This window comes from Eleutherodactylus coqui, chromosome 11, assembly GCF_035609145.1.
Source record: "Eleutherodactylus coqui strain aEleCoq1 chromosome 11, aEleCoq1.hap1, whole genome shotgun sequence".
NCBI lineage: Eukaryota > Metazoa > Chordata > Amphibia > Anura > Eleutherodactylidae > Eleutherodactylus > Eleutherodactylus coqui.
Genome location: NC_089847.1, coordinates 116,099,551 through 116,126,614, shown reverse-complemented (window position 1 = coordinate 116,126,614; position 27,064 = coordinate 116,099,551). Strand labels below are relative to the sequence as shown.

General features: G+C 46.5%; 2 protein-coding genes across 3 annotated transcripts; one reads left to right on the top strand and one right to left on the bottom strand.

Moving 5' to 3' along the window:
• Positions 1 to 16,332, bottom strand: KBTBD4 (kelch repeat and BTB domain containing 4). Of its 2 annotated transcripts, XM_066583304.1 has the most exons (7): positions 16,242 to 16,332; positions 12,326 to 12,948; positions 9,468 to 9,574; positions 6,750 to 6,863; positions 6,597 to 6,656; positions 6,130 to 6,497; positions 3,801 to 4,769 (listed from the first exon to the last, which is right to left on the bottom strand). In XM_066583304.1, the coding sequence occupies exons 2-7, from the start codon at positions 12,927 to 12,929 to the stop codon at positions 4,619 to 4,621; spliced, it is 1,404 nt and encodes a 467-aa protein (XP_066439401.1). In that variant the 5' UTR covers positions 12,930 to 12,948; positions 16,242 to 16,332; the 3' UTR covers positions 3,801 to 4,618. The 2 variants fall into 2 exon arrangements, with proteins under 2 accessions (XP_066439400.1, XP_066439401.1); XM_066583303.1 differs by lacking the exons at positions 3,801 to 4,769; positions 6,130 to 6,497; positions 6,597 to 6,656; positions 6,750 to 6,863 and adding an exon at positions 1 to 2,711.
• NDUFS3 (NADH:ubiquinone oxidoreductase core subunit S3) lies at positions 16,316 to 26,499 on the top strand. Its single transcript, XM_066583305.1, has 7 exons — positions 16,316 to 16,463; positions 17,391 to 17,450; positions 19,777 to 19,874; positions 22,969 to 23,118; positions 24,132 to 24,257; positions 25,075 to 25,194; positions 26,244 to 26,499. The coding sequence occupies exons 1-7, from the start codon at positions 16,418 to 16,420 to the stop codon at positions 26,406 to 26,408; spliced, it is 765 nt and encodes a 254-aa protein (XP_066439402.1). The 5' UTR covers positions 16,316 to 16,417; the 3' UTR covers positions 26,409 to 26,499.
• Positions 26,500 to 27,064: the final 565 nt, after the last annotated feature.

Sequence of the window (27,064 nt, the reverse complement as noted above, 5' to 3'; positions counted from 1 at the left end):
TAAAAAGTAGAAGGTTCAATTTTTATTTGTTTTTGCACAGACGTGTACACATCAAACAAGAAATACATTCTAAACCAGCCCTGAAAGCGTCATAGTTTTTACAATAGTGTTTAAACAGACCCAGAACAGACTGAGTGGTCAGGCAAAGCCCGATAGCCTAGCAGCTGAGGAGGCCCACGAGTCCTCCTTACATCCCATAAAGCTGATGGAGTCCACCAGCAAACCCTCACCTGCAGAGAAGCTACTGTATCATTAGCGCCAACCCTGGGAGTCAGGGTGGTCCCAGTTCACCAATACTAACCAATCAGGAAAGAGTGGATTTTACGCTGGCGATTACAACATCCGATTTTCAAGCGACTAAAGTCGAAAAGCTGGGATCTCTACGGGTTGATATTGAGCACTTCTAAAATGTCTATTTTCATATGTAATGATAACCTCTCCTAGACCTTCACCTTTCTGAAAGATGATAAAGGACTGCACCTCTTTAACTGGCAGCCCACAGGTGGTCTTAGTGCAAGCAGACCTCTTACTAACCATGAAATATCTACCTGAGTGTGGTTGCCTTTAGATTACTAAAAGCAAAGAGCTGATTGACTTCTGTCAAATGACCCACCCTAGAAACTCTAAAAGGGATTTTCTAAGTACATTATTTCCAGACCTTTAGACCTTTATCATGTTGTAATTATCTATATATGCAAGTTATCTGTATAGGCTCTATCCAAGTGCATGCACCCATGTCCAAAGATGGAGTATGTGAGGCAAGGAGGGCCTAACAACCATTATAGATGAGCAGTGATGTTCCTGCTCATGTGGTCAAGGGATGAGATATAGGTAGTTTGACCGAAGCACAAGTTGTCAGTGCCATCCTCATGCAACGGACATAGGTATATAAACTAGTGAGGAACACTACCATCACATTGGTTATTTTTATCGCAATATACCCCTATTAAAAAACATCCAAATTGGAGAACTCCTGTAAAAGGGGTTGTCTTAGCAGGAACCTCGATGATGTTTTACTAGGATATGCCGTCAATGTCTGATCACTGGAGGTCTCCATGAACCCCCACTGATTTCAAGGAAGAAGTTGAAGCTCGACTCTTTCCTAGATCCCATAGTTGGTCTACTACAGTGACTACCTAATCATGCAGTCTCCACATGTCAGTGTTCAAGCTGAGACAACCCTTTTAAAAAGTGAGAGTTATGGTAACCTCAGATGGTGCCGTGTAGGTAAAATGGCTTTTGCTCATGTAAGGAACAGCAAGTTTTAATAAGAAAAAGCAAAGGGACACTCTTGGTCTGGACAAACAAAGATGGCCAACACTGCTTCTCGTGACTAGTCAAGGCAATCAGACAAGCCTTCCTTGTTTGTCAAGGACTGGAGGTTCACTTTAATGAAGCCAAGTTAACATTGAGGTATAATGTCATTTAATGACCCCATTTCTATCAGTTTTTCATATTGTTTAGGAGTTTTTTGTGGTGAGGCACTGGTTTAAGGCAATGCTACTCATGGTCTACCAAAACCAAGCGATACTGAGGATTTGGTCAGACAGGTCAAAGAAAAGACAGAGTCTAGAGAAAACATTTATCCTATTTTTTTCCCGGGGCCAAGTTTGCTTTCCTGGACTTCCATCTCGAAACACAACTAGCTAGCTAAGCATAGATTTAGCAGCAACAAGAAACACGGTAGAGGAAACATGACTGGTTCACCATAAAGTTGGTGGCACCATCACTTCTGCTTTTATGACCATATCTTTATACTCTGCAGCCTTAGACACCAGATCCAAGATTAAGAGGTCTGCCAAAGCAAAAAAATTACATATCTGCTAACTTCTAAGTCATCAAAATAGGCATCATGCCAATAAAAACTGCAAGTTGGTAAGCAAAAACCGGATGCCGCTGATGACTGTCACCACAGAGGTGGCTGGGTTGAACTTGAAGGTATTCGCATCCCCTTTCTTGTAATGGTCCCGAAACACATAAATGCAACCATTGCAGCTAGCGATTTTCCAGAGCGAAGGTCGTGAGCTCCAGACCTCGGGAAGGCAAATCCGCGTGAAACTGTCCAGAAGTGGGTTATAACAAACCAGCGAATCTCCCTCAGCTACAATGAAGACCAGGTCTTCGTAAACAGCGGCGTGCATTCGCCCCGCAAATGGCAGCAGGTAAGGTTTGACGTGGCATTTCTCAGTGTTCGTGTCAAAACATTGAATGAGACGAGAGGGTTTTGTGAAGAAGTCCAAGTCGTTCTCCTCTCCTCCCATCAAGTAGATAAGCCCATTAAGGTTTACCCCTGCCGCACCAGAGATGGCAACCTCCAACTGACTAGTTTCTGTCCAGACATTGTCCTGTACTCGATAGTAAATGACCACGTTAGAAAGGGAGTCTTGCAGGGTCTTTCCTCCAAGGGAGTATATGGCGTCCTTACCGGATACCGACACCAGAGTATGTTGTAGCCGGTCTCGAGGCAGTGGTGCACATCTCTCCCAGTCCATGGTCTCCATGTTACATTTCCACATCCGACGAGGAATGGAGCCTCCTACCACATATAGGTCAGCACCATGCTTGCAAGCGGCAGTGATCTGGTGACACAAACTGTTCTGTCCTCTTACGGTAATAGAGTCATCCTGTGCGCAATGTAGAGAGACTGCAATGGAGTGTGTGCGAGATTCCTCCTTCCCGATCAGGTAAATGTGCACTTTTTCCCCGATTTCCTTAAAGACATAACAAAAACAATTAAACATTTTCTTGTTTAGAGGAAAGGGGGTGGTCGGTTTCAGCAACAAAAAAAAAAAAAAAAAGCCAAAAATGGAGGAAATCGCATAAAATAGGACCATTACTTGTATGTTAAAACTCCAGCTGCTCCTGTGCTGCAGCAAGGATGTTATGACTCGTCTCAGTGGTCACATGGGTCAATGTGACGTCATCCCTGCGGCACAGTAAATCGAAGGCCAGCAGGGAACACCGGAGAATTCAACAGGTAAGTAATGGTTCACTTCTTTATGCAGTTCTTGGCCCCTTTTTTTCTGTTGATCCTGGACAAACCCAGATCCAAAAATAGCGGGGTTTTTTTTTTTTTTTTTAAAAAGTACCTCCTCACAGTAACCAATTCGATCCCAGCTCTATGGAAAGTGCAAAATCACAAGCTAGATGGGTGTCATGAAAACACTCCTCCTCAGGTGCTTACCACGGGAAGGAAGGGGGTGTCCAATATGAAAGGGGAGGGTCGCTTGTGGAGAGACCGCCTCTTGGACACATCCTATCACGTGTTTTGGGTTTCAATGACAAGTCTATTTCTAGCCATTTTCTGCTCAGGAAAAAACTAACAGGTAGAACTTTTTATATGCTATTCAAGTAATGTTAACGTCTTGTGACGGATGGGGCTTTGGTTTTTTGTTTTAACACTCAGGTTATTTTTGGTTCAAACTAATTTTTTTTTTTTTTAATATCTAAATTAGTTCATATGTATGAAAAGACAATCAGTAAAATATTTATATAAGTTTTAGATTATAAAATAAGTGGAGTTTGTTTAAATAAAAAACCCCTATTATATAAAAAGACTTGTTGCTTCCCCGTCATTGACTTTAATGCAAACAAAGCAGAAGGCGCTTTCGGTTTTTCTCTTTTTGAGCGGGAACCACATTTTTTTTACATTCAGAGAGACTGAAAGCAAAAAAAGTAACAGTCAAACTGAACCCAAACAGAGCAAAAAAAAAAAAAAAAAGTGTATTGTTCTCTATACAGAAAGAAAACCAAAGACTGAAGGACGGCCGGACGCGGTTGTGAAGCCACCGTAACTGCCAAGTAAAACGCTGCAAGTTGGCCATTCCGATAACATCCAAAACTTTATTTGCAATCAGTTTTTATTACATTTTCTAACAAACTTCAAAAGTACAACAAATGTCATAGAAACAATAAAAAGAGTTCAAGCCTAATACAGAAGTCAGAATTGCTTTTGCGCAGTAAGCAGCATAACAGACTATGTATAACTACTTTGTAGACCCCCTGTACCATGTATAGTAAGGAATACAACCTACTGGCCCATCAACATCTAAACCGTTAGTACAAAACAATCTACCGACATACTATGCATGTCATACACCGATCTGATAGTCCAGTCTATCTGCAGCCTGTGAGAAAGCCATCAAAGACGAGTTGATGAGTTCTGAGAAAAAGGGGAAAGCGGGAAGGGGGTGGAGCCTGACACCACAGCAGCCTAGCAGGAACAAACACTTGTGTCAGGCTCCGCCCCTTCCTCAGATCCATCAGTCTGTCCCACTTATACCCTTGAGGAGGATCCTCACAGGCTGCAGACGGCAGTCATTTAGTTGATTTTCTTTATATTCGGGTTAAAGCAGAGCACTCAGGTGATCAATTAAAAATGTAATTCAGTTTTCAGTCGACCAGATGCCCAATTATAGGCCGCTTTCACATCTGCGCTGGGGATTCCGCTTTCCTGCACCATTCAGGGAGCAGGAAAGGGGAATCCCCACGGCTTAACAGCTCCATGTCTGGACGGAACCGAACACTGCTAGCCGGACCCAGTTGGCACTCGGCTGCCCAGTTTTGCACTGTCTGCAGTACTTTCTTCCGGCGTTTTCAGCTGCACCCATGACGGATCCTATGTAGACCCAGTATGGCTTCCATTATGATCGCAGTAGGTTTCTATTATTTTCTTGACTACACACGATGGCACCGATACTCTGTGTGCCTTTCCAAGAAATCCATACAGCATGTTAGTGAATTTTCGATATGCTGCCAATCGTAGATACCTGGGACAAGAGAAAAGATTTTGTATTATGGATTATTATGCAATTTCATCAGCCAAGTCCTCCTTTGTGCGATCCGGATATGATTAGTATCCAAGTTTATTGAAATCTGATAAGCAAACAAACTAATGTTTGAGGGGGAGGGGAGGACCGGACCTGTGTGAGAATGGCCTTAGATGTACATTGCACGGGGCTTGCTTTATCACATGTAATGTGCATTTTTTACCAAAAATTACTTTCCTTTGCAGCCAATGGCAATATCATTTTATGTAGGGATTTTCTGGCTGCTGGATGATTGTTTTTGGTATAGGCCCAAAACAGTTTTAAAAAATATATAATAACCACCACAGGCATCGACAAACTGGAGCAAGTCTTCAAACAGGGGCTGGACAGGAAGTACCGTATATACTAGAGTATTAGCCGAGTCAATAAGTTTAACCACAAAAAAAAACTGGGAAAAAAAACTTATTGATTTGAGTATAAGCTGAGCTATACTCAAGTATATACTAGGTAAAAAAAACCAAAAACTCCATACTCACCTCCCAGACGGCATCTGTGTGCGACAAGCTGCTTGAATTCTCCCTGCTGTCATCCCCCGCCATCCTCTGTCAGTGCTGTGCAAGTAAGCGCTGTGATTGGATTGAGCGCCAGCCAATCACAGCTGGCGCTTGATCTAATCACAGCGCTTACTTACACAGCACTGACGGCAGGAAGATTTCTAAAGCAGCTTAATTGGCTGTGCATGATTGGATCAAGCGTCAGCCAATCACAGCTGGTACTCAATCACAGCTCTTACTTACACAGCACTGATGGCGGGGAATGACAGAGCCGAGCAAAGAGGACGTCAGGGGATAACAGCGGAGAGAATTCAAGCAGTCTGCCGCTGGAGACACAGATGCCGGCTGGGAGGGGAGTATGGAGGTTTTTTTTTAAGCCTTCCCTGACTCGAGTATAAGCCGAGGGGGGCTTTTTCAGCACAAAAAAAAAAAAATGTGCTGAACTAGGCTTATACTCGAGTATATACAGTAGTTAGTGATCCTGCATTAAGCAGAGGGGGGTGGGGGAGAAATGAGGGGGATGGGTTGGACCTGATGACCCTGGAGAGCTTTTCCAACTCTACCATTCTATGATGGCATCACCACTCAGCAGCTGGGAGCCATGATGCCCGACCACTGTGGGCTCTGACTGCAGCGCTGGAATACCAAGGCACTGGACGAGCAAGTACTGCTGCTTTTGTTACGTTAACACATTTGAGCCTATACTTAAAGAAATAATCCAACGACTAGACAACCCCTTTAAATCATTTGATATGGATGCATAAAAATAGATAAAATAAAAATCTGTCTTGAATACCGTTATTTACCGGTTAGCGTTGTGTTGAAATTCCGCAGCGGAAATCTTGGTAGCAAACTGGAGCAGCGTGATAAGGTGCCCTCTTGACAAAACGCGGGTTGAGAAGGCCTCATGTTGTGTAATGCAAAGATAGTCTGGTGCGAATTTCCCCCTTGTGTGTAACTCTTGGCAGCAAAGCTTTTCCTCTACACTCGGCCTTATCCTACAATGTCCACACCGACACCAAGTGCTGTTCTGCAGCGTTCCTTCTCGATCCAGTGTTGGACGCGGACGTTTCTCATCTGGTCCCCACTGTGGGTCGTTCTGGAAGCACTGTGGATGAAGAGGATTTTCTTCTTCTGTACGTTTCCTGAGATCCTGTACAAGTTGATTAAAATCCTAAAAAAAAAAAAAAAAAAAAAGAAAGTTCAAAAATTAGCTTTTCATAGAAGTCTAAAAAAAATTTATAAAAAAAAAAAAAATGAAGTGCAAACTTGCAGGGCTATGGGGTCTATTCCTGGTGGCATTCACATCAGCAACTTCCTCTACACTTTCATCCTTTTGCAGAAGATAAAAAACAAAAAAAAAAAATTGTCATTGACTAGTTTGAATGAATGAAGACACAATGACTCTATAAAAGCAAAAACTTACTTCAGTGGTCGCTTCAAAATCAGATTCTGATTCATAATACTCAAAGACTTCTTGCAAGTCATCAAATTCTTCTTCGGATTCTTCCCTACTGTCGTCCTTGTCTTCATATAACAACTATTAAACAAAGTTTAAAAAAAAACAAAAAAAAAACAACACAACAAATATAAGAAGTTAAAGGGGTTGTCCCACGCCGAAACAGGTTTTTTTTTTCCCAACCCCCCCCCCCCCCCCCCCCGTTTGGCGCGAGACAACCCCGATGCAGGGACCTAAAGAAAAATCCACACAGCGCTTACCTGAATCCCCGCGCTCCGGTGACTTCTTACTTACCGGCTGAAGATGGCCACCGGCATCTTCTCCCTCGGTGGACCGCAGGGCTTCTGTGCGGTCCATTGCCGATTCCAGCCTCCTGATTGGCTGGAATCGGCACGTGACGGGGCGGAGCTACACGGAGCCCCATTGAGATAAGAAGACCCGGACTGCGCAAGCGCGGCTAATTTGGCCATTAGACAGCGAAAATTAGTCGGCTCCATGGAAATGAGGACGCCAGCAACGGAACAGGTAAGTGAAAAACTTCTTATAACTTCTGTATGGCTCATAATTAATGCACAATGTACATTACAAAGTGCATTATTATGGCCATACAGAAGTGTATAGACCCACTTGCTGCCGCGGGACAACCCCTTTAAGGTTCACACAATGGACGCCGACGTGAGATTTTTCTGTGTGGATTTCGCTTCTAAGACATCTGCATGAAGTTTAAGAAAGTTTCCTTCGCACACCCTGGCTACCCTGTCACGGATTATATCACAATGCCTCATGTGGATTTAGGCCTGTCCACGTTCTAACACGTTTCCATGTGGAGCCACCAATATTGTGTAGGTCCCGGTCATGCTAAGCTCTGACCCACGAGGCATGGACTCCACAAGATCTCTGAAGGAGTCTTATGGTTTCTGGCACCGAGACGTTGGCAGCAGATCCTTGAGGTCTTGTAAGTCGTGAGCTGCGGCTTCCAGGGACCTCACTAACACAGACGCTCGATCTTGAGATGGGAGGAGTCTGGAGAACAAGTCGTCACCTTGTGCTCTACATTATGTTCCTCAGAGGCATTCTTGAACATTTTTTTGCAGTGAGGCAGGGGATATTCTGCTGAAAGAGGCCACTGCCATTAGTAAATACCGCTGCTATGATGGGAGTACTTGTCTGTATAATGTTGAGGTTGGTGGTACATGTCATATCTGCATGACTGGCTCAAGGTTTCTCAGTAGAACGTTGCCTCCACCGGCTTGACTTTCCATAATGCCATCTCTTCCCCAGGTAAGTGGTGCACACAGCCAGCCGTCCGCATGATGTAAAATGGGACTCAGACCAGGCCACATTCTTCCATTGCTCCATAGTCTAGTTATGCTGCTCTTGTGCTCCCTGTAGGCACTTTTGGCGGCAAACAAGCGGTCAACATGGGCACTGTCTTCACACAATGAGCTGTGATGTCCTTAGCGAGACACTTTCATAGTCAGCAGTAACTTTTTTGGCAAGGTCTACTGCGGGATTGGACCAGAAGAACTAGTTTTTGCTCCTCAAATACATCATTGAGCCTCGGTCACCCAACAACTGTTCACCAGTTCACCGAGGTCCTTGGATTTACGTAGGTACGAATCACTACATACCAGTAAAACCCCAGAACACCACCGTGTCTACGTACTCAGACCCAGTCTAGCCCCTTGTTAAAGTTGCTCACATCCCTACAACTTGCCCATTTTTCAACTACGAGGGCTGACTTCACTTGCTGCCTACCACCCGGCCCATGACAGATCGTTTTTTCTCCATCGTTTCCAAGTGATTTTCCTTTTTATTTATTGAAGGGGAAGATGAATGGAGCGGAGTGGGAGAGCATGGGTACAGGACCGGCTGACGAGTCAGGCTGTGTGTGCACCAAGTCTGCAGGAATGGGGCGCCCAGTAAGAAGCAGCCCTCCAGACTCCTCATTCCACCCCCTTTGGGACTCAAAGTAGTTAAAAGGGGGCTAAAAGAGGAGTAGAGGATCTGATTAAAGCCATCGATGTCCCACGGGAGGCAGAAGACTGAAATAAATAAAATAAAAAACTAAAAAGTTGATTAAAACTTCATCAAAACTCACCTCATTTAGGTATAATACACATATTTGGGGTTTGAGTCTGAAAACTTAATGTGTTTTGTAGCCGCCACCAAAGGTTACATTACGTCCCGTAACACAACAAAGTAACATTCTACCAGTGAGCCGCTAATCATCAGCCCTAATCCGAGGGCCATTTTGCTCGAGCCGATAAATCCGCTGGATGGGTCAATTTTATCGATTACCGTCCGGTGTAAATGCTGCCCCAACTGAATGGCGAATGCGAATTTGTTCGCTTCTTGTTCAGTTTCTGCATGCAGAAAACCGAACTATGATCGGCCCGTATAAACAGGCAGTCATTTATCTATGAACGAGAATGGAGGCGGGACCAATCCCCGCCAGCTCCGCCTTCATTCACTAGCGATGGTACTTCCTGTGTCAAAGAGCAGGAATGATTATGGCTGGTGCGACCGGTCGGGCATCCAGCTGTACCCAACAGCTCATCCTGTTTGTGGCATCTATATGATGAGAAGAGAGCAGCGAGAACCTAAAGAGCGTCAAGTATAAGGTACCATACTACAAAATGTTGTTTCATCGCTACCGCCAACAGTCCTGGAAGACGTTCCTACCTTCAGGGCAGAATGCAACGTCTCAGAGAACTCCTCCCGCTCCTCCCTGTTGTAGTGGATCCAGTTCCTTATGACGTTGGTTGGATTCTGTGAGCAGGGAACGCCGTCTGCCGGGAAGAGCACCAACAATTAAATACTAAGGCCCTATTCACAGCCGTCTCCATACTTGCAAGTGACTGCGCACGGACAGCGAACGGACGCGTTACGGTCAATGGGGCCGTACAGATGCAACCAAACACAAAGTCAGTGCTTCCAACAAATAAATGGCCAAGTGCGTGTACACCGTGACTGCGACAAGTACAGTACACGTAATAACGCTTGGCAACAGCACTTACGTAAATTTACTCAGATGCTAAATGTGTATAACTGTTATATACACTGGTGTGCCAAAAGTCATGGGATGGGGACCAATATCATGTAGGACCCTTTCTAGCCCGGCAAGGTGCAGCAACTCAATGTGGCAGTAATCCCGTAAGACATCTAAAGGGTGTTGAGCCGTCTGGATAGCCCCCACAGCTCTGTGGTATTTGTAGGTGCAGGATCTCCGATGTGAATGGACCTCTCCACCACGTCCTATAAATGCAGGATTGGGCTCATGTCTGGCGAATATGCAGGCTACATTATTCATAGGAACTCTTCAGAAAGCTACTTGAAGCAGTTCTGGTCAACTTGGGCCTGATGGCACGGTGCATTATCCTGCTGGAATATCCCATCACTGCGGGGGTACAAGAATTCCATGAAAGGCTGCAAGTGGTCACCATGCAAGGAAACGTGTCAGTTATTGGTCAATGATGTGTTTAGGCAGACTGGTGGACCCAGCCCATGCCATGAGAACCCCCCACCAGTATGGAGCCACCACCAGCCTGCACAGTGCCTTGACAACTGGGGTCCATGGCTTCATGGGGTCTGCACCACACCACCGGTTGTGATCATTAAGCACCGGTGTCCGGCCACCGTGGGTGGTAATACCCTCTAGGGTGTATTCCTGGGACACAGGTGACACTGTAGATCAAGGAAGGTTAAATGCCTGCACAGCTTCAGAAGTGTAACGCCCGATCCACCCGGCTCCCACTATCACACCTCATTTCAACTGATGATTTACGTTGCTTCGCCGTGGGCACGCTTGCCAGTGTTCAACCTCACTCACATAACACCGGTGAGGACATTCCTGAGGTAGCGCCACTTCTATTAACATACTTCTATCCCATGACTTTTGGCACACTAGTGTATTCTCCCTGCATAAAAGTGCATCCATCTGTTCTGATCAAAATATACACTAAAAACCATGTATTTCTAGGTGGTTAGTAAATATGACATTTATGCAGATTTATCCAGATGGTAGCTGTGCTTCAGGCCGCTCACACATCCCTTCACAAGACACCGCGTTAGAAAATGTAGCATTTTACCGCAATTTCGGCATATTTGAACGCGTTGTACAGCAGTGATTACACACCCCTTTGTTGCGATGAGGGGCGTTAAGAAGGAGTTAGAGAAGTCATGCTTGAGCGCAGGTCTGCAAAGCCCCATTAAAATCAATGGAAGCGTTGTACCACAGTTAGAGCAGCGCTTGAAAGGCGGCGCTAATCCTGGTAAGAAGTGGGTTGTGTTAGAGCAGCCCAAGGCCGGCCGTAGTTCGCCGTGCAATACCCGCAAGGGACATGCGATGACATGCTGTGTGCCGCCAATCGCCACGCACGGTCGTGTATGATAGAACATGCTGCGATTTTTATTACACTTTATTTTGCTTTAGTTTTTTTCAGAAAATTTTTTGGGAAATCCCGCAATTTTATAAGTTCTAGGTAGCACCTCAAGAGTTCTGAAGAAAACTCTTAATGCTGGAAGCTCTAGAATCAATATTTACAAAGTTCTCGCTGATTTTCAAATGCCGGATCCAAAAATTTCAGTTATATGCAAATAATTTTTTGGGAAATCCTGCGATTTTATAAGAGTTCTGGGTAGCACCTCAAGAGTTCTGAAGAAAACTCTTATTGCTCAAAGCTCTAATACCCATATTTACAAAGTTCTCGCTGATTTAGTAATATCATTTTTGGAAGTTAGCACCGCAGAGATACATTGGTTGATTTTTTTGCCTAATTCGCTAGAACTATTTTTAAAATTAATTGGGAACTCTAGAACTCTTTGGGGTGCATCCAGAACTTATAAAAAAATTAACTTTTTTGAAAGATGGGGTGCTGACTTCAGAGGTTTACTCTTTAGTTGTACAGCAGTGGTGCCCAACCTTTGCTCTACAGCTGACGCAAAAACCACACCGTCCAGCTCGCGTCAGGCTGTCAGGGCAGGAGTTCTACGCCTGGTCACACTGAGGTGTCAGATCCGCACGTTGGATGCTTCCAGCGCGGATCGGACATGTTAAGGCGGTTCCGACACGTTAAGGCGGTTCCAGTTTCCTGCTCTGTTTGGGGAGCAGGAAGAAGAAATCCCTGCGTCCGTACAGCGCCATCTTGGGGCAGAACCGAACAGTGCCAGAAGCTAAAATAATAGGGTCTGCTCGCTATCCAATCAGCTGCCCGGGTTTTGGCCGGAAGAGATGCATGCAGCACTTTTTCTTCGGGTATTGTGCCGGATCTGCGATGGAACCTCCGACCGGATGTTCGGACGCAGATGTGAAACCACCCTAATCCAAGGGCGAGCCTCAGACTCCTGGCGTTGATTTTTACGTGCATCTGCATGCATATCTAGCCCTGTCAATGGAGCAAACCAATGTGTGGCCATCCAACGTAGAAACCGCGTTTGCAAAAACGTACAGGACCATATGCATACACATGTGCAACTCGACATCGTTCACTGCGAATCCGGAGCCGCGCTGATGCCAACTACTCACACTTCTTGTGACTCACCTGCAAGGATATCGGTGAGGAATCGCACAGGCATGTTCAGGAACTCCTCCGTGCCATCCAGCTCCGCCAGGTGGATTTTGGCGCAGTGTTTAGCTGCATTGTAAAGCGTATCGTCGCTGTGCTGGTCGGCCAGCCACATAATCTGCAGGCAGTTATTCATTTGCACCGTCCTCACCAGGAAGCGCGAGCATTCTGCAAACAAAGCAGTCAGCTGGTACATGTCCGCCACCTCGTAGGTGTCCTGCAGGTCATCCAGCCGCAGCTTTACTGTCCCATGATAAATGTAGTCCACCAGTAACTGGAACACGCTGGCGCTCACGTCCTCCAGCTGCGTCACGCGGTTACGTCCCTCCTTTAGATTGGAAGCAAACATGGAGCGGAAGAAGCAGCTCTGGGCAGACAGGACCAGTCGGTGCAGCTGGAACTCCTTCCCCTCCACTACGATGGTGACGTCGGCGAACAGCGAATCCTCCATGCAAAGCTTCATGATGCTCTGCGCCACGCGGCTGCTATGAGAGCGATCCGTAAACGTGTAGGTCAGAAAGTAATTCTCCTCCGTGCTGCTGGACAAGTTCTGAGCGGCAACCTCTGCTGAAGGCTCCATGGTTTACAGATTCACGTACCTGGAAGGCGAAGAAGAACACGTGCAAAAGTAAGACAGAGGACACTTAAAGGGGTACACCATCCTATAAACTCATGCTAGATCACTAGTAAAGTGCAGTCACTTTACCAAATCGCAAAACTCCTTTAACCCCTTAAGGCCTCCCGTCCCCCTTCTCTTCATTTTTGTTTTTTCCTCCTCACTTAAATCCTTCCCCCCCCCCTCCCCCGCCCGTTGACATGAGGTCCAAGTCAAGCCATTTCCAGTTAATTGGGCAAATCCCTCTCAAAGGATACACTGAAAGCACACATTACAGTCATACCAAAAGGAGGAATAGACCCCACCCCTTTGCCAAATTTACCGTCCAATATCGCTATACCGTAGACCTCAAATTATTTACTGAAATACTAGCTAGCGGCTTATCCCCCTTCCTCCAGCAGATAATACAGGGAGATCAGGGAGGCTTTATAACCCTGAGAGAACAAGAGATAACCCCATTAGAGCTATTAATCCACTTAGCTAAAACAACGTGTCCCCCCCCCCCCGCACCATGTCTGCTCTCCACGGGTGCCGGTAAACAATTGGACAGTGCGGACTGCGAGTCTATGCGGGGAAACCCTGCGACATACTGGCTTGTTATGGGGCCTCGTGGGACGCAGAGTGTTAAGACAGCAGAATGCAGTCCTAAGATCTCGCTCATGACCTGAAGGTTGCGAGTTCAATCCCCACATTCACCGTGTGGACACCTCAGGAAGATGGAATAGGCCGAACTGGATGGACTTGTGCCTTTTCGGACTTGCGTATTAGGTTACTAACTTGTACCAAAGAGATCAGGCCCACGTTTGGCTAGGTCAACGAGTTATAGCTCTTGCAATGCAACAATGAAGACCGCTTGGTCCTTGAGGAAAAAAAAAAGTAGTCTTGTCACTAGGGGGTTAATAGGGCAGTCTCAGGCTTCAAGTCTGTAGCCCTAAACAGGTCTTGCCATCTCGGCAGGCCGGTCATCTCGTGCCCACAGCATAGGGGATAGCTTGGTGGCCGGTGAAGGTCTGCCCACTGAGCCGGTGATCTCGCCTGCAGCGCCCCCAGAGGCGGCGGTCACCACTCCATTCACTTACATGGCAGTCATAGTTTAGGGATGTCATGTGCTGGAGGAGATCTCTCTGGATCGGTAAGGGTCTCAGTCGGATCCAGATTGATCAGCAAGATGACATCTGGAGATCAAATAGATTTTTGCTGATATCTAAGTGCTGCGGTTCCTTCCTGCTTTGATTGTGGAGATCAGGCTAAATAGGCATTTCAAAAAATAAAAAAATGGGGTGTGGTGTCCTGGCCGCAAAAAAAACATGCTGGGGGGGGGGGGGGGGGTAGGAAGAGCTGGGAGCAGTGCTCTGAGCTCCCGCCCCCTCTCTGCCTCCTCTCCGCCCCTCTGCACTATTTGCAATGAAAGGAGGCGGGGCTAAGTTCTGCAAATTAGCCCCACCCCTGTCCCGACTCTCCCCATAGCAAATAGTGCAGAGGGGCGGAGAGGAGGCAGAAAGGGGGCGGGAGCTCAGTTCCTGCTCCTGGCTCTTCCATCCTCCCCCCCCCCCCCCTCCCCGCAGAGAGAGACGACGTATATCGGCTCGGCGTGAAAACCCAGCCTATATACGGTCGTCTGAATCCAGCCTTAAAAGGGAAATCAATGGGAGCACCGCGCTTCCTCTACACTTCCTGCTCAGGAGAGGAAGGGTCATCCTAGCAGGAAGCAGCATGGCGCACCCATTGATTTCAATGGGAGTGAAGCCAGCGCTCCCCCTGACCATTAAAGGCTACATCCAGCCTGCTGCGGACCCCCAGCCATCACATACTGATGACCTAGTTGGGGGATAGAATAGACATCTTGTTGGTCTGTGTGCCATCCATGTATTCCGGCCATCACAACGCTTCTCACGGAGGCAGCCGTTACGGCGCGGCGCTTTACAGCGTTTTCAGATACGTTTGACAGCGTTCACCGCGCCCCCTCATTGCAATAGGGGAGGAGTTACAAAAAACACGGCAACATAAGTTTTAAAATAGTGGCGTTAGAAGCGTTGCGCTCGTCTGCAGAGCCCCATACAAATCAACAGAGGCGTTTTATAGCGTTTGAAACGCCGCGCTAAACGTTGTATCGCCGGTAGGTTATTCAGATGAGCGTTTGTCACGCAGTATGATCGCCATGTGGAATTGAAGAGAATGCTGCGGCGCCCATCCTTGCCCGATTTCTCGGCATAGACAACGTGTGAATACAGCCCAAAAGCCCCTCCGCACGGACGCACAATAAGCTGCGAACAGATCCAACTGATGTCAGCGGCTCCGGTTTTGCTGCCATGTTTTTGGACCGTGCAAAAAAAGATAGAAAATGCCGTAGTTTTCTGCGCACCAAAGATCCCCACAGAAGAAGTGAAAGGGGGCGCGCAAATGACCAAAATACGGAGACGTGCAGACTGCGCAACGGTGCCGGAAAAAGCCCACCTGGAACTAATGTGCCATTTCAAACAGGGAGTTTGTCCGCGGCGCAGAAATGAACGCACCCGGCGGGCGGAAAAAAGGGCAGTAAATTATGTTCGTACGCACAAAAAAAAAAAAGCCTTGTTCATAGCGCAACAAATATGCGCCAAGGCGTGCGCCATTGTGCTTCCACCTGTGTGCAGACGGACTAAGGCCCAATGTCCGCAGACCAAGCCGTATATCCTGCGCATTAGTACAAGCCCGTTGAGGTCACCGCGCTCCTGGAGTGCGTAAATCCAAGATAATCGCACACAAGATGGTGGTTTTGTAACTTTGGCGCTACATTAGCGAATAGAGTTCAGACAAACGTACATTTACTGCCCGATCGCCGGTGGCAGCCGCTCTATGGGCTGCGAAATCCCAGATCCCTCCGTGCGCTCACCAACCGCGCCCCCTTTACATACACTAAAGAAAAATGGCGTCCTACGGTAACAGACACACATTTTACGTAGTTTTTTCACACCAGCAAGCATGGCGGGCATCAGTTGGCGCAGACATAGTTATCGTCCGACAGCACCGGTTTACAGACACTGAGGGGCAAGTTGTGAAGCCATTAGCACACCCCTGAGGAAGAGTCAGGGAGCTGCATTACGTAATGGCCCGCCTGGTGACGTCATATGACATAACAAAAAGTCCTATGATGACATGATGGAGGGAGTGACGCTGATAAAGCCCGCCATTGTACAAGCAGAGTCATGGCGGCCTCGCACTACATAGACATACTCTGACCGGCTCTACGGACGGGGCTTACACTACTCTTCCCACCCAGCAACCACCATTACCTACCCCGGCGGTGCCGTCCGCTGCTACTCCTCGTGCCCTCTGCTGCCGGAACTACTTTCCCCCGGAACCTTTGCGCTGTTTAGCGGAAGTCACCCGGCGGGCTTTAACGGCCGGACCCGCCTGTCTGGAGTGACTTCCGCCCTTATTTAGTTGCCCTTGTCTGCTCGTCCGGGAGGATAATGTTGGCGGCGGTGCGGAGGGCGCTGCTCCGGGGAGGACTGCAGGGTATGTCCTACCACAAGAGGGGGGTGGAAGACTGGTAATGGGTCCTGTGGCACTACAAGTCCCAGCATTCACTGGAGCTCCAGAGGTTAAATGCTGGTTGCAGGATAACAAGTCCCAGAATGCAACCCTGGGAGCTAGTAATGCATGTGCGAATAGCAGGGAATAGGTGCAACTAGAAATCCCAGCATGCATGCAAATCTTAGGTTTCTCCGTAATTCCGCGGCCTAGTCCGCCATGTAAACATACCCTAAGAATTGCTGTTGCTTTTCCGTGCACCCTAATTACTTTACTACGGACGGCGAATAGGAGTTTCCCAGTTGTTTACTCTTGCTACACAAGCCGATCCGGTCAATCAGCTGTTCACTAGGCCTGCTTTGACACTGTACAGAACAGGAAGCAGATAGCGCCGTACACTGTGCAGTGGACTGGTGTGGTATTGCAGACACAGCTCTGATACCCTTCAATGAATTCTCTGCTTCCTTCCCCATACAGGATGACAGCTGATCGGTTAGTGATCCAGGCAACCTATCCCTGTCAGTCAGCTATTTATGCCCGATCCTTTAGATAGGTCATCCATTTTTAAGACTTGTAAAGCCCTATAATACCGTTATGTAGTTTAGGGCAATTCGTTCAAAATCTCTGAGAACCCTTTTGATTGATCGCCTCCAATACCGTATCATCAGCGTGGGCAGTACATTCCCCGTTCACACCGGCACGTATGCTACCAAGAACGATCAGTGTTTTTGGCTGCGTTGTGCTCATTTATTTGGTTGGGGTGTGTGAAACGCCGGCAGAATCCGCTCTGAGCAATCTGTGCCGGGTTCAGCTGTGTGAACATGCCCTTGGATGAAATCGTTGTAGATGCGCAGGTTCTCCTTCTCGTACCGCCTTGTGACTTCATGTCCTGACTGTCTTTTTGCCTTGCAGCCTCCACTGTCCGTGTGCTGCCCCAAGTGCGACGCGAGGGCTCCACCGCAGAGACAAAGCGTAAGTTGCTCGTTCTTATCAAGAAGTTGAAGGACCCTCATCCAGCTGCTCATCCATGTTGCTTTGAAGCCCACCCGTTACACTACCTCTCCATCTCATACTACAGGGACATCTAAAGACTCTGTCACCATTTTTGCATCCGTGTCTGAGAGCAGCACGAGGGAGACGGTCATGCTGATTACAATGACATTTTGGATGAGTGGATCTGTGCAGTACTTTAGGAGAAATTTGCCTTTTATCATTAGCAGCACAGGACTACTAAAAGTAATCCTAGATATTCATGAGCTGGGGGATAGCTACACCTACCCTGCCCTCCAGCCACTGATTGACAGCTGTCTGCTTATTACTGTGCATCATTGGCTGGAGGCAGGGGTGGGTGTGGCTAGCTGCAGCTCATGAATATGCAGGACTACTTTTGTGTCAGGCTGCTACCAATTAAATGCAAGTTTCTCCCAAACTACTGCACACACACACACACACTGTAATCAGTGTGACAGGCACTACTTTTTGGTGCTCATTGAGGACTGCAAAAACATGGTGACAGTCTCTTTAACTAGTTTTACTAAAGGTTTGCGGTCAGATGAATGTGTGAGCTGTACACCAACAGTAAAGATGTCGTCTTGTTAACTCTTCGCAAGCCTAATTTACATCAAGATCTATTTGTTTTGGGGAAAGCCAGACTCCTGAACTGAAGACGTCAAAACAAGATAAGTGTGCTTTCGCATCTGCACTGGGGATTCTGCTTTCCTGTTCCATTTGAGGAGCAGGAAAAGGGAATCCCCACGGCTGAACTGTTCCGTCTCTACACTATAATGGGGTCCGCCTGCTTTCTGCGCAGCTTTTGGACAGAAGATAAAGAATGCATGCATCGCATTTTCTTCCGTTATTTTTAGTCAGTCTGCAACAGAGTCTCCGACCAGAGGTAACGAAGCAGATGGGAAAGCACCCGCAGACCCCTAAACTCTTTCAGGCCCCAGACCACACAAAAAATAAATCAGGACTTACCGCTTCCAGGCGCTGCCATATACAACCTCCTGATGCTGGCCAGCATCCAAAAGCTTTTTGTCATGGTCCCCCTGTAGCTCCACTCCTGAGGACAGATCTACCGCCATAGATGCTTTGGAGGAGACACTGCCCTCCTGTTAATCTATGACAGCAGGTCTGCAGGTCCCATCAGCTTGCGTTCCTGGTCCGGATGTGGATCCCAGTCTGTTGACTGCTCAGGAAAACTAAGGGAACATTTAGGCATTGCAGTATAACCCCGACTCACTTACAGTTCAGGGGTATCGGTTGGTCCAGCTAGGTAGCAGAAGCGATTTGTGAATCCATTTCACCTGCTTTGGTGCAAATGAAAGTGATCACACGAGCAGTGGAGAGGCGACTGATTCTTCTCTAGTTTTGCTGTTCTTGTCACCACTGGTACAAGATGCTACCTGCAGCCCAATCTGGTAGTCCTGCTCCTCCAGGATGCTACATCCATATATACCGTCACAAGGAGGTGCGCTGCACAGCCTCCAGAACACGGGCTGTTGCACGAGGCGAGCTGGATAGGGCCATAGAAGAATATACTTGCGCAAAAATGTGGGTTTTTTTCCTTTTTTTTTTTTTTTTTTTTTTTACACCAGAACCCGGCATTAAAGTGTGATGCGTATGTAAGCAGGGTACTATGGGAACCGCATGAGAAAAGAACCAGAAAGTGCAGAACAGAGGGGAAAAAAGTACACAAAACACACAGGATAAAAATGCACATTTTTCACTCTTGTGAAAATCACATGAAAGTCATATGGAAAAACTATCAGTTTTTCATTGCCCAAAATCGCACTCTCCCGTGTGGGGACACTCTGATCCTCAAGAGGAAGAAACCATTAGACTTTTTCCCAGATCGACCCACTTGGTGTGAGGTCAGGAAAATGAGTACCCAACTTGCTGGTGGGTAAAGATGACTGGGGAAGGCTATGGCAAACCACCCCACAAAGTCTGCCAAGAAAAAGTCACGATGTGACGTCACCCTAGGAGTCGGTCATGACTCGGTGCTTGCGCCAGGGGACTTTACCTTTTTTAAAATATGGACCAAATTCTTCTGGGTTCCAAGAGATCAGCGGTTTCCTGTCTTCTCCCAAACTGATGTCTGATGGACAATCACCCTGAAACAGCTGTCTGTGTATGGTTAATCTGGCTTTGGCTCACAATTCCCAGTCATTGTTATAAGGCTTGTTTAAAAAGTGTGACACTGACTTGCAGGAATGATGCCTTCCAATAGGTGGCGCTGCAGAGGTGGTGTTCCATATTTCCATCAACTTGAATGTTTTATTGTATGTGCTTTCAGCAACGGTCCGTCCTGTGGATGCGGTGTTGACGAACCAGCTTACTGCATTTGGCGAGTACGTAGCAGAAGTTCTTCCCAAGTATGTACAGCAGGTTCAGGTAAGTTGTGAATCTGCTACACTCTATATACACAAATGGGGGTTAGAATATTGTTCCTATTTGTCAGTTCATTAGATTTCCCCACATGTGACCGTCACGTTCCACCACTAGAGGGCTTCCTATCGCCACATCTAAAATATGCTCCAGTATCCACTTCATCTGCTAATGCCCTCTATAATGCAGGAAGACTTATACTTTTGCATTTCCTGCTGTTCCAAATTGACATTTAATGCATATTTATCCTGAAGGATCCCTCCAAACGTTATATTTGTAAATCAGTTGGTTATAGGATGTTACTTGTCAGTCTTAGTTATGGTTTCCTACACCTGGGCCAAAGATGTAATTCCCTTCCGTAGCCCTTTATCTAAATAACTTGACCTGGGCAGAGAGGCTTATTGCCCCTGCCTGAGGTATAAGACACCGCGCCGGCTGCGATCCTATATCCAAACGTAGTGCGGAGGCATCATACAAAATCTAATGCATATCTTAGTGACCCTCGGGTTGCAGGGACTGGGGGGGGCGGAGGTAGAATACCTGCACTTGTTCTTCTTGGCCATCTGTCCAATCTGCTTGTTCCAGGTCCCATTTTTGGCCGTCCAAGATGGCCGACACAATCTTTAGACTGCCAAATTCCCCACAGTGCATTGGTAGTGTTAAACTACTATTACACTATATCTAGAACCCAGAACACACAAGTCGTACCCATCCATTTAACAATTAATATCTTATTACAGAATCTATACAAATTAGTTTTTCAAAACAGACCTTCAAATAAATCACAAACGGACACCTATGTGTATATAATATATGGACTGCGGTTCACCAAGGGGCAGATGACAATGAGGATTAACCCCTTAATGACATGGCCTATTTTGGCGTTGAAGACCAAGCGATTTTTGGTATTTTTCCATCTCCAGATTTCAAAAGCTATACCTTTTTTTTTTTTTTTTTTTTTTTTTTGTATAATTAGTAAAACTTTGTTTTTACTTTCTTTTAGTCCTCCTAGGGAACCACAACCAGCAATGCTTTAATCGCTCCTGCAGTATGACATAATGCTATAGCATTACATCATACTGCTTTTTGACAGGCAGTCTATCAAGCCACCCCACGAGGATGGCTTGATAGGCAGTCTCCCAAGGCAGCCTTGGGGCCTTTTAGAAGGCCCCCCCGGCTGCCATGACACCTGCACGGCTCCCCCGATCTCACCGCAGGGGGGCCGTACAGGACCCCAGAACATCGTTCGGCGGATTTAAGTGCCGCTTTCAGAATTGCCAGCGGCATTTAAAGGGTTAATAGCCGCGATCGGCTGTACGGCCGATCGCGGCTATTGCCCGCGGGTGTCAGTTGTAATAAACAGCTGATGCCCGCACTGTATGGAGGGAGATAGCAGGACGTAAATGCACTATTGGACCGTCACTAAGGAGTTAAGATAGCTGCCTACTAATGTGCAATTAAACCTCATTGTCATCTACCCATTAGTTAACTGCAGTCTGTATAATATATACATATGTGTCGCTTTGTGATTCATTTGAATGTCTTTTATGCAAAAATAATTTGTATACATGTTGTAATTAAAGATATTCTGAAGTGGATGGCGCATGACTCCTTTGTGGGAGTTGCTGCAAAAATATAAGGAGATGATTAAATGATGTACCTAGCCATGTTGTACAATCACATGTCTTTGTCTGTTGGTAATAATGCATTATATCCTCTGTCTTATTGGCCAGTGTGCTGCTCACATGATCAGCACTCACTAAGGAGAGAGCTGTGCACATTGCATTTACCAAATACCGTTTTTCCCTGAAAGAAAGCCCTACCCCAGAAAATAAGCCCTAAAATAAGCTAAAGTACATGGGGAAAAAAGCATCAATACTCACCTGGCCCGCAGCGTCTTGAGTCCCTTGCGATGGTCCCTGGCACTGCGCAAGCTGCAGTGTGCGCTGCACTGAGAAATCCTCTTCTTTTTGGTGACGGGGCTTTGAATACCCTGCCTCCAGCAAATCAAGTGCTGTGATTGGATCAAGCACCAGTCAATCACAGCCGGCACTTGATCATTCCCAGCCATTCAGTGAATGACATCACTGAATGGTTGTGAATGATCGAGTTCCGGCTGTGATTGGCTAGGGCTTGATCCAATCACAGCGCTTGATTTGCTGGAGGCGGGGTATTCAAAGCCCCGTCACCAAAACGAGGATATCTCCGCGCGGAGGACACTGCAGACTTCCGCATTGCCATCGGAGAACAGCAACGCGAGGCATCGGGATGCCGCGGACCAGCTGGTGGTAGTTTTAAAGTGCAGGACTGCAATGAACAAGGCTCCTGCTGCAGCTAGTTGTCTGGCAGCCAGATACAGATCAGTGAGGAGGAGGCGGACATGGCTCATCATCTGAGACACACCAGGCTTTGTTTCCTCATGTTCAGCCCATCACAACTGGTCAGTGATTGCACAACGCAGTAATGTATTGATGTGCAGCTTATACAGAGGTTCTCCGAAAACTCTGAATACCCATTGGACATGCTGCTGAAGCAGGTTATTTGTATAGAGAGAAGACTTGGGCCCCATTTACAGGCAACGATTATCGCTCAAAGTTCGTTCCAACGATGGTTGCATGTAAATGTTTCCATCTTTCACTCTTTGGCTGAACATTGATTTTTAGTTGAGCATAAAATCCATCCTTCAGCTGGAGAGTTAGCATGGAGCAGCTGACTACAGCTGAGTGCAAAGTCCAGACCACATACTGGGATTTGCAAACAGCTGCTGGAGACTCATTTACATGCAAATGCAGCTGATAAAGTGCTAAATGGCATTAGTGCCCATTAGTACTCTATGCAAAATGATCGCTAGGACGGTCAATTTTTCAATCATTTGAAAGATTGTCTTTTGTGTGTAAATGAGCCTTTAGTAGTTGCACAGCCTCTCCAAGAGTTGCTTGTCTGCAAGGGGGTAAAACAATATGGGATATGCGGGCTTTTATCTCTATTCCATTTTTGGAGCAGAAAAACTAAATTAAACTAGAATTAAACGTCTCAAAGCCCTGACACGGATGTGAACAAGCGCTTATTTGCTCTTCATACACGTGATGTTATCTCCTAGGTCACATGCTTTGAAGAATTGGAGATCCTGATTCATCCTGATGGAGTAATTCCAGTCCTGACGTTTCTCCGAGATCACACGAACGCTCAGTTCAAGTGTTTGGCTGACCTGACCGCTGTAGACATCCCTACAAGGCAGAACCGCTTTGAGGTAATCACTGGATTGACTCTTATGAGGTCCCTTCATGTAGAAGGTTTATATAAAAGAGCCTTTTATGTAAAGGGGGGAACGACTGAATCATTGGAGAACAACTTTTGCCTTTGTGAGTTAGATAATTTGGGGTTGTGGTGACACGATCTGCAGCACTTATAGACTGGTCCAGCCATCGGGGGTACAAAACTGGAATATACAATAATCATGAACTGAAAGGAGTTTTTCAGGAAAATACTATTGATGGCCTATCCTATCAACAATGGTAAATCAATGGGAGTCATGATGGCCCCGGGACCCTTACCTCTTAGCTGTTCCCACTGCATTAACCAGGCAAAGTTTCCATTAAATTGAATAGCCTGCAATACCAAGTGTGACCACTGCAGTGAGAACGGAGCTGTTTGCTTTTTTCATAAATCAAAAACATGACCTGTTTGGGGTACCTGAGGAATGGAGTTGAGAAGCACTGTCTTAGACTGATGATGCATACTAATACAAAGTGTGGGTTAGTCAGAAGTGGTGCAGCCGTCTTTGCTTGTCCAGGACCGGAGGGTCGCTTTCAAGGATCTGCTGTTAAGTCTTGGTGCAGATCTTTAGAAGTTTTGCAGAGTCAATGCCTCAACAGGTCAGAACTGTTCTGGTTGCATGAGGGGGACCTACGCAATATTAGGTTAGTAAGTTTAATGCTATGGCTGACCAGTGTATAAGAGGGTTGTAAACCTTCCATACTGGCACATTCTCCTTAACGTGTCTAGGAATTTCTGGACTTTCTGCTAGTCATCAGAGCAGAGAATACAAAAGCCATTCTACCCAGCCTGAAATGGCTGAAAGCAGGGAGCAATGGATCATATGCAAATGCAGAGAAGGATGGACATTACGTCTAGTGTTTATATAAATGTGTCTACAGTACACTGTTTGCTTTAATCTACACTTCATAGAGCGCCGGCACTTCTCATACATGAGGACCGTATTTGGTAGTCTGACCATCTCCTTCTCTTCCGTTTCTTCTCCAGATTGTCTACAACTTGCTGTCCTTGCGGTATAATTCCCGGATCCGTGTGAAGACCTACGCTGATGAGCTCACTCCTGTGGACTCCATTGTTCCTCTCCATAAAGCTGCAAACTGGTATGAGAGGGAGGTAAGCATCTACTTATCCCTCAGGCTTTAGAGATATTCCCATCTTGTCTATCTACAGGATGGGGAATAACTTGCCAATTGCTGGGGGTTCAACTGCCGGAACTTTCACCTTCACTAAGTTCTGGGAATTAGCACCGCCCCCGTCCCGCCTCTCATTGAAAATAGTGCAGGGGGGTGGAGAGGGGGCGGGAGCTCAGTGCACTGCCTCCGACTCTTCCAGTCTCCTCCCCCTGCAGAGAGACGCCGTATATCGGCCGGCGTGAATACCCGGCTTATATACAGTCGTCTGAATGCACCCTAAGCGTGGTTGAATATTTGATTGTTTGATTGCTTACATGGTGTATTACAATACAAAGGTATTGCAGTATGCTGTATTTTGACAGGCAAGCATTCACAGCAGCCCTGGAGGCCTTTATAAGTCTCCTGGCTGGTTTGACACCCAAATGGCACTTGCGATCTCCTCGTTCTAGATGCTAATGCCGATTGACAGCAGTATTTAATTGGTTAACAGCCGTGATCAGAGTAAACTTCAATTGCGGCTTTTGCAACTGGGTGTGGGTGGTCAAAGACTGACACCGGGCATGTCGGGCCACTCCATAGAAACCCCACACACATCTGACATACATGCACATCAGATGTCACCAAGGGGTTAAGATTTTTGTTTGCCTTCTCTACACCCATCTGATCTACAATGATTAGTTACGGCACCCATTGATACTATAGATCAGAAGGCCAAGTCTTGAAATAACCCCATCTGACGCCTCGTTCCAATGCAAAACTGATAGATGTGCTAATTTTGGGCATCTCTGGTGTTTTAGATTTGGGATATGTATGGTGTCTTCTTTGCCAATCATCCTGATCTGAGAAGAATCCTTACCGATTATGGTTTCGAGGGGCACCCGTTCCGTAAGGACTTCCCTTTGTCCGGATATGTGGAGGTAAGTCTTTCATATAGGGCAGATTTACACTGAGGTTATACTTTGCCCAGATGTAACTTGGCACCTCTTAAGTGGATATAACTAGCTAGCGGTAAGTTGGTCATTCATCATTTAATAGCCACAGGCGGCACTAGTGTAGTTGATGGTGGTTTTTTTTAAACCTCTTTAAAGGGCCTGTCCCATCAATAGAAATATAAGGTATGGGATAACTATCTGATCAGCGAAAGGACCCCCATCGATCATAAGAACAGGCATCCCAAAAGTCCCTAAATTAGATGGTGGTCAAGCATGCATGCTACCATTCCATTCATTTTTGTGGGACCACTGGAGATAGCGGAGTTAAAGCACTCTATCTACGGCAGTCTCACTGAAGTGAGTGGAGTTGTGTTGTGTATGCTCAACCACCACTCCATTCAGGGACCTTCGAGACCCTCACGCTCTTGATTGATGGGGCTCGGACCACCACTGATCAGCTAGTTATCACCTATCTAGATATTTTCTATTGGTATAAAACAAGCGCCTCGTAAAAAAGTAATACAGGAGTGGTAACAGCTGGTTATATTAAAGGAGAATTGCATAAATCTAACAGAAGATGGTATATTTTAATATTCAAAAGCTGTTGAAATCAGTGATTAACTAGATGTTAAAGGGGTTGTCCAGTGGTAGCCTATTGATAGCTTAGCCTCAGGTTATGCCATCAGCAGTAGATTGGTGGGGGTCTGCCACCTGGGACCCCTACTGATCAAATTTCTGCCAGTCTGGTGTACTTTGTGCACAGAGCTGACTTGTACAGGAAGCAGACAGCTCCACTCCCACTGCAGTGGCCAGGCTTGGTATTACTCAAAATTCCCATTCACTTCAGTTGGGATCTTTGCCTGCAATACGAAGCCTGGACTGGGAATGGAGCGGTCTGCTTTCTTATCAGCGTGGGTCCCAGGTGGAAGGTTCCCACTGACTTACTATTGATGGCCTTTTCTGCAGATGGGCTGGCCATAGTTTACCAACAGCACAGTGTGGTTTGATGTAGTTGTGTTTAACATCTTTCCCAGGTTCGTTATGATGATGAAGTGAAGCGTGTGGTGGCAGAACCGGTGCAGTTGTCCCAGGAGTTCAGGAAATTTGACTTGAGCAGCCCATGGGAGGCCTTCCCCGCCCACCGAGAGGCGCCAGAAAGCCCAAAGTTGGAGGCGGGAGAAACCAAAGAAGCCAAATAAAAGCGTCTCTTACCATTTGGATTTCTGCAATCTCATGCGCAACTTATAAAGTCTATTTATGTACATAGAATAAAGACCTGACATCTAGAAACATGTGTCTGTCATTTGCAGGAAGTGAAGGCGTAATGTTACCAATACATCAGAAGAGGTGTGGTTGACTTCTTGGTTGAAATAAGTCCCTGCTGTGTTCTTCTGAACCTCACGGCCTTTGGTTTACGAAAGTGGGAAATGCTACTTTGGTGTACCAGGAGCCAATCTTCTCGCAATTAAGAGCATCAATGGTGGCTCAGTGGTTAGCGCTGTTCCCTTGCAGTACTGGGGCCCTGCGTTTGAAAGTAACCAAGTATAATATCTGCATGGCGTTTGTACGTTCTCCCCATATGTGTGAGGGTTTTCTCCCAGTAATCCAGAATGTTAGCGCCATGTGAGTTAAATGAATAAAATATACATATATTTGCTAGTTCTACAAAGTTGTGTGACATTGCAGATATCGCTGCGTTATCAGCCTGTCTTATGTAAATGGAACACTCTGAGGCTTTCTATAATGTGCTGATGGCCATTGCCACATGATCTTGAATTAGTCTTTCCCAGGTCGTCTCCACGACAGCACCACCTGAGATCGCCTTTCTCCTGATAGGACAGGAACACACCAAGAG

Coding starts and splice junctions, on each gene's coding strand:
- KBTBD4 (XM_066583303.1), bottom strand. CDS start 12,929: ATGGAGCCTTCAGCAGAGGTTGCCGCTCAGAACTTGTCCAGCAGCACG. Junction 9,575..12,325: donor CCTCACCGATATCCTTGCAG/GTGAGTCACAAG, acceptor TCTTCCCGGCAG/ACGGCGTTCCCTGCTCACAG. Junction 2,712..9,467: donor CGTTGCATTCTGCCCTGAAG/GTAGGAACGTCT, acceptor TATGTCTTTAAG/GAAATCGGGGAAAAAGTGCA.
- NDUFS3 (XM_066583305.1), top strand. CDS start 16,418: ATGTTGGCGGCGGTGCGGAGGGCGCTGCTCCGGGGAGGACTGCAGG. Junction 24,258..25,074: donor CAAACTGGTATGAGAGGGAG/GTAAGCATCTAC, acceptor CTGGTGTTTTAG/ATTTGGGATATGTATGGTGT. Junction 25,195..26,243: donor CTTTGTCCGGATATGTGGAG/GTAAGTCTTTCA, acceptor CATCTTTCCCAG/GTTCGTTATGATGATGAAGT.